Below are 13,697 nucleotides of genomic sequence, written 5' to 3'. Positions count from 1 at the left end.
CGAATCTCTTGGGACTCCATGATTTTGAGCGCTAATACTCTAATTTGTCTCATTTTGACCGGTCTTGAGATAACTAAACGTGGTTTCACTGTTGTTTCACTCAATATTAATAACACCTACCGCGTTAGCAAGGATTAGCTTGAGATTTTCTAGATATTCTGTAATTTGTTGAGTTTTGTGAATTAAGGAAATGGTACTGAAAATGATTGAGGAGATTTTTGTATTAGAAAAGTAATTTTGACTAAGACTGGCTAGCGTAGAGTAGAGGTTTAGGGTTCATCACTTAGATAACCTACCCGCATGTAAGAGGGATAATGATGGGCAATTTTGGCACTTCTTGACCCTATTCTATATCTCTCATAGAATAATTTATAGGAGATTAAGAAGAATTGGCAAATTTAATTGAAGATTAGTTTGTTTATTTTTTCCTAAATAAGTCAAAAGGTTCAATGATCGGTTTTAGAGATTTATAAAGCCATTGACCCCTAACTTCTTACCACTTTTGTTCAATGAAGGCCTGTTTGTTGAATCAAAAAATATTAATTTCTCCCAACAAATCATCTAATTCTGTTAAAAGTTGACACGTAAATGCAATGCAGTAATGAGTAAACTGTTATTATCTTTATCGACGATAATATGTTCGAAACGTTGTATAGTATATCTGATTTGTGAACATGACATGTCAAATCAGNACCCTATTATATATCTCTCATAGAATAATTTATAGGAGATTAAGAAGAATTGGCAAATTTAATTGAAGATTAGTTTGTTTATTTTTTCCTAAATAAGTCAAAAGGTTCAATGATCGGTTTTAGAGATTTATAAAGCCATTGACCCCTAACTTCTTACCACTTTTGTTCAATGAAGGCCTGTTTGTTGAATCAAAAAATATTAATTTCTCCCAACAAATCATCTAATTCTGTTAAAAGTTGACACGTAAATGCAATGCAGTAATAAGTAAACTGTTAATATCTTTATCGACGATAATATGTTCGAAACGTTGTATATGTGATTTGTGAACATGACATGTCAAATCAAAAGATAGTGGAGTGATTTATAGACATCCATTCATACACCAACATCGAATGGTATAATGGTAAGTGTAGTTTCTTCTTTGATTGGGCTGTTAGAGGAAAATATTAATATCAAACGTTACTCTTAAAAGAGTTGTATCGTGTATGCTCTCTAGCTATTTGATTTAAATGGAATCTGCTTTTGCTATATTGCATGCACCAACTCAATCATGATGTGATCGGAATCTTTTTGTCTTTCTTTTGTTTATCATATCCCACACATGCGTGGAATCACTGCAACTTCTGTTTATTGTACATATTATATAATTCTTTCGTAGTTATTTCTCTCTTTGTTTTCGTTTACCTATGGTACGACTTACGGGATTATATATTTTAAAATAAGGTTATACATTAATATATTTCTACATTCTAAATTTCTAATCATTTTAGTAACTCAACTTTGTAATATATGAAAGTCGTAAAAAGTATTTGCCAATTTAAAGCGCTGTTATAAAACCATATGTTTTTTATTCAACAGAAAATCATATTGAATCATCTACTATATGATATGTGCGATATTTAGAAAATTTAAGAGACTGACACGGACGTTTCATTACAACATGTTAAATATATGAAATTCAGTAATTGTTAAGAGTTAACATGAACGCTTTTAAAAAAAATTAATACGTATTACTTGAACTATTTCATAATTTCTCATAAATTAAAATCAAGTTTGGTAAGGTTTACAATATTTTTTATATAAACACAGCAGAAATTAATTGTAAAAATGGTTGAGAGATGGGTCCAGTTGATGAAGAGCTCCACGAGTGTGAAGTTTCGTGGATTGAAGGGGCGTTCATAATGCATATGTGTTGTGTGTCATTCTATGGTGAATTTCACATACAGTCTCTTTTATATAAGAAAACTACTGTAGTCACTTTACAAAACTCGTTTCTCTTATGTTACATTTTTCATCACGTTTAGTTTTTTTTTGTTTCCCTTAATTCAACCAGGCATGTTTATAAGGTTGATATAATTAATATCTATATTTAAGCTGTTAAGCAACAGTAAGCTATCCTTCCTTGCATCTGTTTTCCATTGATGTATCATGCATGAAATTATATTTAAAGAAATGGAGTTCCCCTTAGCCCACGGGAGTAATCATTTTGCAAATGAGCACCATTATCTTTTAGCATGCACTCTTCTCACACATTCTAATTGAGACTTGTATTATTATTAATGATCCAATAATTTGTTATTCAGAAAACACATCTCAAAACCAAAGTTGGCAAGGGTGATTTACGATTTAATCTGAATAATATATTTCAGATATCCTGTCTATATAATAGTACCCAACTACACCACTCAAAGAAAAAGGTTAAGCAGTATAATAACTACGCACCGCATGCTTATGCATTATAAGCATCATTCTATTATCTATCTTAAGAGCTAAGATATACTCCCTCCGTTTCATAATCTAGGATGTTTGGAGAAATATTTTTGTTTTATAATATAGGATGTTTTCAATTTTCTATACAAATTTTAGATTAATTTCATATTTTATATTATGCAGTCTTGTTTATACTTGGTTAAATTTTTTAAAAGTAACTATTTTTTAATATGTGTTTTATCTAAAACATCCTATATTTTGAAATAGAGGGAGTATATGAGAGATAACCAATATACATATCTTCAAAAGATTTTGCGCCTAAAAATGATTAGTATTAATATTCCTTCTTTGTTATCAAAAGTGCTTTCCGTTAGCTAACCGTATAAGTAATCAACTTTACATATCGTTACATGTGGAGACTAATTATACTAATTTTGTCCCATGGTGTGCGTAAGAATATTAAATTGGAAAAAGAACGTCGGAAAATACATATGTTAATGTCCACTACATTTGTTTAAAAAAATCTAGTCACATGTTATTTACCTCATCATGTTAAAACATTTCATCCATCTTAAATGTTATTCACGTGAAGTCAATATATAGCAAAAAGTAATTAAATATTTGAACCGATTGGTAGCTTGGAACGTGTCTATAAACATAAACTTAACTATCCTCTAATTAATAAGGCACAGAAAACTGATAGATACTGTATGTAGAATTCCTTGAAATTACAATAAATAAGCCTAATTTCGCTAAAATAGGCAATTGCGTTCGGCGGTAGTTAGGAGGGAATTGGATACATGTAGTTAAAGATGTTAATTATGAGAGAGAAGTTGATTACACACAATCAATGATTCAAAGTTAAAATCAAGTTGTAAAAATAAAAGGAACCTTAACATAATCATCATATAGCTGAGTCAAAATTTTTGAATTCAAAACTTATTTATATAGATTTCATTTATATTATAATACGGTATTGTTGTTTTGAAAAAAGAAAAAAAAAACTTATAAAGATAACAATCGATATTATAACAGTGTTGGCCTGTTGAGTCACCTTTACATGGTAAAAGAAAGCGACGCTTATTACAGTAATTCTTCATATTTAATTATAAAAAAAAATAATCATCTCTACTTGTTAATAAAGCCTGATTTTGTTAATCAGATAGATGATATTGTCTTAATCCCGCTGTCTATGTCTAATCATTTCCATTATACTGTTGGCTCCCTGCTATTTTGCCCTCCTTCCTAGCAATTTTGTCACAAACATGCAATATACAAATTTTGTAAAAAGTATTTAAACTAAAATTTAACATGTTTGCTTATCTTATCTTATTTTGTCGACCGCTAATTAGATTGAAGATAAATATGAGCTAGGGACTCAATTACCAACTAATGTTGCTTGCAAAATTATGGTTGTTACTGAGATATGCTGGTTTAATTTGGTGTTAGGTTAATGAGTGATAAGAGTCTCTTTAGCCGCATTGCTTGACTGTTGCTTAATCCTCCATTAGCTATTTCTTTTAACCAATCTTTACTCTTTACACTTCACAAACACAGCATTTTGCTTCTTAATTATTTTTGGTTTCGGATTTCTAAAGCTAAAGCCTAGCTAGATAGCGTTCGTAGTAGGGTTTTCCAAATATCGCCATCGCTTTATTTTCTTATCTCCTACTATTTTCTTTCTCCAATATTTGACTAGTTCCCTTCATGTTACATATTCTCTACTGTATAATATAGACCTGGGTCAAATTCTGCAGTTAATCGTTTTCCTATGTTTGACTAATTCAGTGCAGATTTTAGTATTTTTTATATAAAAAAAAAAATTGAGAGTGAAATATGGGTCAGAGTTTAAATATCTGTTTTGAAGGAAGAGTATTTGGGAGATAAATTATCTTAAAAGGATGCAAGACTTTTGAGTTCTCTCAACAAAAACTCTTCGTCCCACTCGTTCTGCAATTGTAAGCCTAAATGAACATGTTCCTTCTATACGACTATACTAAATAGATACACACATTAAGTTAAACATGATCTTTAAAAGTGTTTCTTTTCAACTTGGGATCAAGAGCATACGACACACCAAATCTTTGGTCACCACAATTCCCTTATTTTCTTAACAACTCAACCATGTGGAAGTGTCTTTCAGTCTTAAACTTGAGATCATTCGTTGCACAAAAAAAAAAAAAAAAACTTGAGATGTCGTCTCTCAAAGTTTTTTTCTCTAATTAGTCTCTCTCTCTCTCTCTCTCTCTCTCTCTCTCTCTCTCTCTCCCTCCATGCTTCTTCTCGGTTTAATATTTCTCAGACTTTTGTAATTACGTTATAACGTCCATGTCTTTTTCTTGAACTCAAAAGCCACAACAAGAAAGCCGCCGCTTATTAATCTACAAACATAGTTCTCAAATAGTATATATTCTGTCTAAAGATATTCACAAGTATTTATCAATTCTTTACTCCGAAATTGTATAATTTGTATCTAAACATTTAGAACGTTGTAGTTTTGAAATGTTTAATTAGGCATCATGAGATTAGAAAAAAAAAAAAGTGGCAATGGACCCAAGTATCTGTATTGGGTTTGCTGTAATAAATGATAGAATTGTTTTGCTTCTAGTATTAAATAAAATACAAATAAAATTGAAAACAAATTAAGACTTATGATGAGGAATGAACAACTTTAATCTTTTTCTTTATAAGTAGGGAACACATAAGTGAATCTTTGAGTCTTGTCATGTGAATAAAGGCTAAGCTGCTCTGTAACCCAGCAGTGATATCCCATAATCCCTTTTTGTTCAAGACAAATTCCTAGTATTTTTAAACCATTTTGATTCATGGACATATGAAAATCTATAAATTTTGATTTTAGAAGAATATTTACTACCCGTCCACCTAAAAAAAATAGCAACAGACAACACCTTTTTTTACGCTTTACGTTTTAAGGTGGCAAATTACGCTCTCACTTTTTTCTTTCCTTACATTTCACATTTTTGTAACATCTGGTTCTGCAACTAAATTTGAAGTTTTTTTTTTTTTAATGACCACAGACAGAGTGTATGCTTGGCAAAAACATTATATTAAAAAATTAACAGTTCACTAATTTATACTAACTAGTATATTGTTAACGTTTTATCATTAAATTACAAACACACAAAAAAAAACAAACTATATTATTAGCTAACTTCTCCCCATCATAATGTTGCATTGCATGGTTCCGAAGCTCTATTCTACAAGTCTATAATGTTTCTTTCAAATAATCAAATAAAAATAACGTGAACGTCAATCTATTTCCTAAGAAATCTCACTTCTGTTTTTGTCATATACCTACATACCTGTTTTTACCATATGGCAATAAGTATCAAATATTTTTAATTTTATTAAAAAAAAATGAAGATGATTGATGTTAATAAGTTTTGTGGGGGACGTAGCAGAGAGAGAGACCATAGCTGTCGAGAAAGACACGTGGCAATGATTACTCTGCCCTTCTTTATAAACATACTCCTTCCTTCTTCCTTCCTTCCGTCTCCTCCTCTCTCTCACCCATTCATTACTTACATCTCTTTCCTTTCCCGGCCACCTCGAAGCTTTTCTTCTCTCATGGAGACTTGGGAGAAGCCTATTTCTTCATCTCACCACCGTCGTCACCCTTCCTTCTCATCCTCTCTCCTCGACCAAATCTACCGCTCCATCGACGATTCCTCCCCTGCCGCCCTCGACTCCACCAGGAAGAAGAAACATCATCATCACCAACACCGTAACGAGGATCGTGAGATCTCTCCAGTTTATCACCGCCGCTCAGTCGCCGCTGATTTCGAGAGATCAAGTAGGAGGACCAACACCACCGACTTTCTCAGACATTCTAACTCCAGCTCCTCTGACTCTAGCGGCGGCGGGTTCTCATCATCCGAGTCTGATTCATTCTACGGACGTTCCAAATCTTCTGCCTCCCCACCTCCTCCGTCCACTCGTCAACAACAACCGAAGCCTATTCGGACATCAACCGTCGACAACTCCTCCTCCGTCCAGAAACCTAAAGAACTCGGTGGTTTCTTGAGAACCAAGTCAAAAGCGTTAAAGATCTACTCCGATTTGAAAAAAGTGAAACAACCAATCTCTCCCGGCGGCAGACTCGCTACTTTCCTCAACTCTCTTTTCACCAACGCCGCCGCAACTAACCCTAAGAAGCAGCAGCGCAAGAAAACTACCTCCTCCGTGGAAGAAACAGTACACGCCTCTTCCACCACCACGTGCTCATCCACGTCGTCCTTCTCCAGGTCTTGCTTGAGTAAAACTCCGTCTTCTAGCGGCAAATCAAAAAGATCTGTACGGTTCTGTCCTGTCAATGTGATCCTCGACGAAGATAGTACTTCTTCCATTCCCATGCCTTACGCTTATAACAGCAGGCTCTACGGTAGTAACGAAGCTAAACGCGACGTCATGGAAGAGCATCGCCGTGTTATCGAAGCAGCCAAAGATCTTCTCAGAACTTACCATAATAAGAACAAGGCTACTACAACAACGTACGACGATGACATCAACATCACCAACGTAGAGGATGACGACGATGCCGCGAGTTGCGCCAGTTCTGATCTATTCGAGTTGGAGAATCTCTCGGCCATTGGGATCGAGAGGTATCGAGAAGAGCTCCCGGTTTACGAAACCACTCGTCTGGATAACATGAATCGAGCCATCGCTACTGGTTTACTTGTATAATTTTATTATTACTTTAGTTAATGGTTGGGGTAATTAGTTTTTAGATCATTCGGTTTTCTTACCCCTTGGGGTTTATGTTTTACCGCTTCCTGTAAACGGTTTTTGTGTTATCCTTGTTAAGTAACTCGTGTATGTATATCCATCGTTAATTAATCATCTTAAACTTGGTATCTAAGTTCATAACTAAGCAGCTTAATTAGCTTCTGATTACACTGAGCTAATCTTTATTGCGAGAGTTCCAGAATCATCGCAGAGGTGACGGAAGAAAAAGAGAGAGTCAAGTTTTCTATTCTCTTCGTCAATTAGAATAGCAAAGAGTCGTTGCCTTTTTTTTTTTTTTTTTTTACTCTGTTTTTTTAGGAAATTAATACTATATAACAAGAAGATTAATTTCAGTAGATGAAATAATTATTAATTAACTAAAAGTAAAAGATTTGATTTGATGCTACTAATAATGATCAATAAGATGTGGGAAAAAAAGTGAAAGAGACATGGTCTCAAATGTCATGGACAATAGTATCCAATATTTGATTCTTTTCGAGTACTTCTTCTTTTTTATTTTTGGCCTGAATTTGATTGGGTTGGCTTGTCTGGTTCTAAACATGGCTTCAGATTATAATCTTGGATTATGCATTATATAAGTCTTGTCTATTTCTAAGTACACGCATTCCTTTCATATCTACCTATCACTGATGATTAAACATCAAGTGATAAAGATGATGAACGTTACGTTAGTAGTTAACATGCATGTTGTTAATTAGAATGTTAGAACGTGTTGGGTCTGTTATTAGGTCTGTAATTAATTCTTTCTTAAAACGACATGCAAATAGATTCTAGAATGGTAAAAGTTTCTGTCGAAAACACTATATATATCAAAATGACGAATCATGTGTTATTAATATGTTACGTACATATGTCAGATTGTCATGTCAACCTTCGATTTGATTGCCTGATAGAAAGATAAAGACTCACATATGTAACGTTATAAATCATATAATAATATATTCATATTTCGGAATTTATTTGCATAATACATGCCGAAAAAAAAAGGCATGACCAAAATTAAATTTGGTTCAAAGTAACAAATTGGACCACCGAATCATAGCGTTATGATAAGCTATTAAAGCTAACACAAACATGCTGCTTAGCTTGAAATATATGTACTTATATAATAAGTAAAGTATAATTACACAAGTAAACTATTGCCTATACAAACTATTAAAAAAGGCTAATATGGCTATGTAGTCAAAAGTATCCGATACAAAGGACAGATCGCATAGTCTAGTAGCCCAGCTTCCTACTTTTATTTTCTTTTCATTTGTTTAGATGACTTTAATAAAACGGTTTATTTGTAGCTTGCAATCCCCGCATAATCGAGAATCAATCCTTTGATAGCTTCAATAAGAAAAAAGGAAATAAATAGTATACTTCAATGCTGTCAAAACCAAAACAAAACAAAAATCTAATTAAAGTAAAAGTTAGTGAGTTAATTAGTGTATAAACGGATACTTACATCGGTAAGTATAAAATACTATGTGGATTTGTCCCTATTTGTGGTGGGTGAAGTGGGGGAGTTAGGAAAGTGAAAATATAATCATGAGAGTAACGTGCTGATTTAGCCAATTAATTTCAAAAGTTTGACTCCAACAATCAAATCTCTAATCAATTAAACAAGTAATTACTTTTTCTATACAAACCAAAATGGCGGTAAAGACGAATGTGACCAAAAAAAAAAAATTGTAGGACATAAAATGACTAGTTAAATATGCGGTTGTATTTTGAAAAGCAATTACAGATTGCAATTACAATTTTATTTAATTTCCTTTCATATAATTTGTAAACTATTATAACAATTTTTATATATGCATGTCTTGTTTAACACTAAGAATTTCTTTCGGTAATTTATAGAATATAGAATACACGAGTGTATAAACACATATTAACGTAGAAGTTTCGTGGTGAATGGTGATCATACAAATCAACAAAAGCATTTAATTTGGACAGCTACATATCATATATATATATATATATATATATTGACACAATAAATTGATATGTATGTTATAAAGATAAAAGAATAATTAAGGGGCATACAATGTCCCATATCAACCATGCACAACTCGTCATTCTCATGCACTACCAGCTATTTCTATATATATTAACTAGCTAGGGCTTACACCATTTCAAATCACACAAGCTAAGACACACACTCAGTCCACTATATGTAATATGTATATTTAATTCGGAAAACTTACTCTCTATTTGTGAGTGTGCACGGACGTGTACATGTCGTCGTAAAACGGTACATATGGTGCAATGGTGGGACACTCTCAACACTATTATAAGCTTTCTTGTGTGTGTATGTGTCTACTAGCTAGCTATCATAGAATAGAGTCGAATTCGACATCGAAGTGTATATTTACATACCCAATGCTTATATATTTTTCTAACTTTCTAAAAAGACAATTTAGATGAGATACGTTAGCTAGAATGGTAGATGAAATTGTTAATCGAATTGAGAAAGCAAGTAATTTCGTGAAGTGGTGTTCAATTGGAGAAGCCGATCGAGAAGGGAAAGAGAAGAAGAGATGAACCAATCACCAATGAAGGTGAGATATAGGTCGGACCGGCCGGGGAAGAAACGAGTGGATATAAATGTAGCCCGCACGTGACGGGGGTGGCCACTTAAAGTGTCGTAACTCTCCCACGTGCACACGTGTAAGCACTCGTTTTTTTTTTCTGATCCCTATAGAAAAAATCTTCCACTCAACATCAAAATATGTAGATCCCACACTGGACCAAGATCAAAAGTATTAAACACTGTTCCCTTTTTTTTTGTTTTTTAAAAGTTACGATGCCAACAAAACTAACCAAATATACATCGTTTTTTTTAATAAGAAAACTGATTGTTTCTTAGCTGATCAGGATAATTCTGTCATAATCAAAATGAACTTTGTTTTTCTCTTTCTGCAATTTGATGGATGAATTCAATCTGTTTTGAAGATTTGAATATGTTTTTCTTGTTGGATACTAATATATCTTCTATTTAGAAAGACAATAACTAGTGGAGTGTAAGTTTTATTTAGTTTTTGTTGTACAAAGTCATCATAATTACATTATAGTTTTTAAAAAAATGGTAAAAATACCTGATTTTCTACATATACTTCGGAAATTTGTCTGGATTTAGATCCAAGAATGTTTATTCCAGTATATAGAAAACAAAAGCATTCCACAGTATTCAAGCTGTTAATTAATAAGTGAATAGAATTGATTAAAGTGGTGAATATATTCTAGGAATTGGTGAAAGTTGATTAAAATTGCTTTCTTGTACCACTTCACAGTTCACACACATCTTAATTGTATGTATTGTGTTACACAGCTAGGCTAAATTCATTCTTTGAAGAATTATAATTAGTGGTCAAAACTCAAGACACGAGAAGGAAAGCAAAAGAAGAGAATGTTGGAAGCTAAACCCCAAAATTCTAAAAAAAAATTAAAGAAGAATGTTTTTGTTTGATTCCAAGAAGATTATTGTTGTTGTGGTTCCATCTTTTTGTCTGAGCATCGATTAACGATGAGTGACATACGTATAACTTTCACCATCTGCCATGGCATACACATTTTTCCCGTTCTTTTTTTTTTTCTTCTTTTGGTTTTGGTTTGTTATCATATGATTTTTATGAATATATTGGTTATAGTTTTGCTATGACATAGATATTTGATTCTCTTTTTCTTCCAAGTGCTAAAATGTTTTATAAAAAGATACAATGAAAATGACTGTAGAAAATATCAACATATTACTATTATTGCCTTTGGATTCGTCATAAACCAAACTCCAAATAATTAATTTCCAGTGTCCATGCATGATGCCTAATGCATGAGCTTGTCTTCTTTCTATCTTTTGGACCATTCCTATAATCATAATTATTCGACATTACTTTATAACGATAACGATTGATCTGTTTCATATGAGTCAATGTCATCGTCTTGTTTTATATATATATATATGTTTAGTCCCTCTCGTCATGTAATATCTAAACGAAAGACAACACTACAGTATTATTTTTATTTTCTTATAATGTTAACGATCGAGCAGATCATGATGATTAATATTATTAATACTAATTTTTGTTACGTTGTTTCATTGTAAAATTATTAATAAACTATTACCAATATAATGATTTATTAGTTGAATACTCTCAGCCATGTCAGTCGATATTATATACAGTACAATTTACTTAATGTTTTTAATATTTAACTATTATAAAAGTTGTAATAAAAAAAACCATTCTCGTACATCACATTTACTATCTTGATAAAAAAGAAAACTATTCCCAGTTTAAGAAGGCATGTCTTTTTTTTTTTGGGCAAACAAGAAGGCATGTCTTGAAACTGAAAGTAAGAGCTTAAAATCAAATCTCAGTAAACCAGAACCAAACAGAATCAATCTTTTCTTTTATCATTTTTTTTTTCATTCTTTGTAATCGTGTTGTGTCTAACATATATCAGTTTGATTTGTAATAATTTGAAGAAAAATAAAGTGTTGTTATCTACGAGTTTGCCCAAAATCTTCTCATGTTCGATCCAAGATAAATTAAAAGTTACAATTTGTAAATATCTTATAAGTCTAATGTAAATGTTTTTTTTTAAAACAAAACTATTAAATGTGTAACATAAAACTATTAATGAATAAACGTAATTTCAACAATTAAAATACTTTTTAGGGTTTTCCTATAAAGCATCGATCTCTTGTTTCTTTTCACCTCACCAATCTTACATCCAAAACTTGAAAAAGAAGAAGAGAATATCTTACATCCAAAACCAAAAGCAAATATGACAAAGTGTCTTCTTATGGTAGTGTTCGTATCTATAGTAATGTTTTACATGGTTAACCCAATTTTTTCACAGGAAATGGATCCATATTCACATGAAGTGCCAGAAGATGTGGCCATGTCCCCAACTACAGATTTGGAAATTTACGTCGAAACTCCCGATGAAGCTCCATTCGAAGAAGCTGATTAACCCGCAATAAAATATGACACAGAGCTGGTTAACCATTACTCGCACAAGCAACGTGATTTTCTTCGGGCTTGTGCAAAAAAGTCAAATTCGAAATGCGAAGAAGAGATTTTCATGAACGTGATGGGAGAGAAGACCCCATTTACAGATGAATGTTGTCGTGATATATTGAAGACTGGCAAAGATTGCCATCTCGAAATTGTTAAAGCTATATTCGCCGCATATGATTACACAGATATTGCATCTAAGGCTATAAGCAAACAAACATGGAACGATTGTGTGGTTAAAATTGGGAGCAAGATTGATGCTTCAGTCTCTTTGGAGCAATAACCCAAATATCCACTCGTACTGATGTGTCTATGCATTTTGTAATTTGACCGTCCCCAATTTATTTTTGGTAATCAAGAGGCAAGAACTATATATATAAAAAAATATTTTACATTTTAATACATCATTCAAACGAGTCCAACATAAACTAACAATGCATATGAAAAATGATACTAGTGGGTAAAATGTTCGGAATTCAAAATATGTTTTCGATCTAATCATATAAGAAATTGAAGTCATATATGGATTTTTCGAAGTTGGATTACAATATAATACTTCACCCAATTTTGTACTATTATTCTTACAAGTTTTTAGTGGATATGGATATCCGATCCAATTCATGTCTAGTATCAAATATGATTTTATATACATATATATGGATATCCGATCCAATGTCTAGTATCAAATATGATTATATATATATATATATATATATATAATCTAGGTTTTTTTTTTCTTTTTTTCTTTTTTTCAGTTTTATAATTTTATAACACTGCATCAAATTCACCATTTTATGAATTTTTTTTTTGTAACATAGTTAAAAGTATTGTTTTCATTATATATTATCTATATACATATAAGTTATCGATCACCGTACCATTTAATAAATTATGATCCTTTTTATCTCTGGTTTTTTCCATGTTGAAGTGTATGGACCTAATTTGGTTGGAAATAGTTAAAATGCAAGATTCAAGTTCGAAGCTTCTACTCTCTACACCTCTACTAAAGCAGTAACCAACTAGTGAAGTTTTTTTGTTTCTCTTAAGTTTATGAACTTATATTGAATGGTTACTACATAGTAGTATAGTACATATACCTGAGATTATTTATTCGGCTCAGACTGGATCAAACTCAAAATATGCGACCTTTGTAATTTCGAATCGGACCGGGTCTTGCACGATTAATTTCGAATCCATATATTTTTAACTCCTTTCAAAACACCATATAATAACATACGGGCTTTAACACTAACAAGATTGGGCTTATAAGCCCAAAAAATATTTTTAACATCATCAAAATCAAAACGCAGCGAAGGCGAGTCGTTTTCCCCAGGTTTGTTGTATACTTTTCTTCTCTGTCAAACCGAACTATCAACAACAATGGCGACTGAATCTCCGAATTCTGTGCAGAAAAGTAAGTCATTGACGATGTTTTTGTAGTTGAATCTCTTCGAATTTGGATTTCAAAAACGATGAACTCGAGAAACCTACCTATACACCAAAGATTGTTTCCAGAATCTGATG

General features: G+C 32.2%; 2 protein-coding genes and 1 pseudogene across 2 annotated transcripts in view; all 3 read left to right on the top strand.

Moving 5' to 3' along the window:
• On the top strand, nt 5,904-7,290 carry LOC104765201 (protein BIG GRAIN 1-like A). The gene has a single exon (XM_010488879.1). It carries the CDS (start codon nt 5,992-5,994, stop codon nt 7,105-7,107), a length of 1,116 nt encoding a protein of 371 aa, XP_010487181.1. The 5' UTR covers nt 5,904-5,991; the 3' UTR covers nt 7,108-7,290.
• On the top strand, nt 11,941-12,456 carry LOC104765200 (annotated as a pseudogene).
• Nucleotides 13,502-13,697, top strand: part of LOC104765199 (ubiquitin-like protein ATG12B) — a 3,178-nt gene continuing 2,982 nt past the window's right edge. The window contains exon 1 of the mRNA XM_010488878.2: nt 13,502-13,587. Within this exon, the coding sequence (XP_010487180.1) occupies nt 13,554-13,587 (34 nt within the window). The 5' untranslated portion in view covers nt 13,502-13,553. The remainder of the gene's footprint in view (nt 13,588-13,697) is intronic.

The sequence above is a fragment of the Camelina sativa genome, chromosome 19 (genome assembly GCF_000633955.1).
Source record: "Camelina sativa cultivar DH55 chromosome 19, Cs, whole genome shotgun sequence".
NCBI classification, from domain to species: domain Eukaryota; kingdom Viridiplantae; phylum Streptophyta; class Magnoliopsida; order Brassicales; family Brassicaceae; genus Camelina; species Camelina sativa.
Note: the sequence above shows the minus strand (reverse complement) of the source record. Positions and strands in the feature narration are given on the sequence as shown.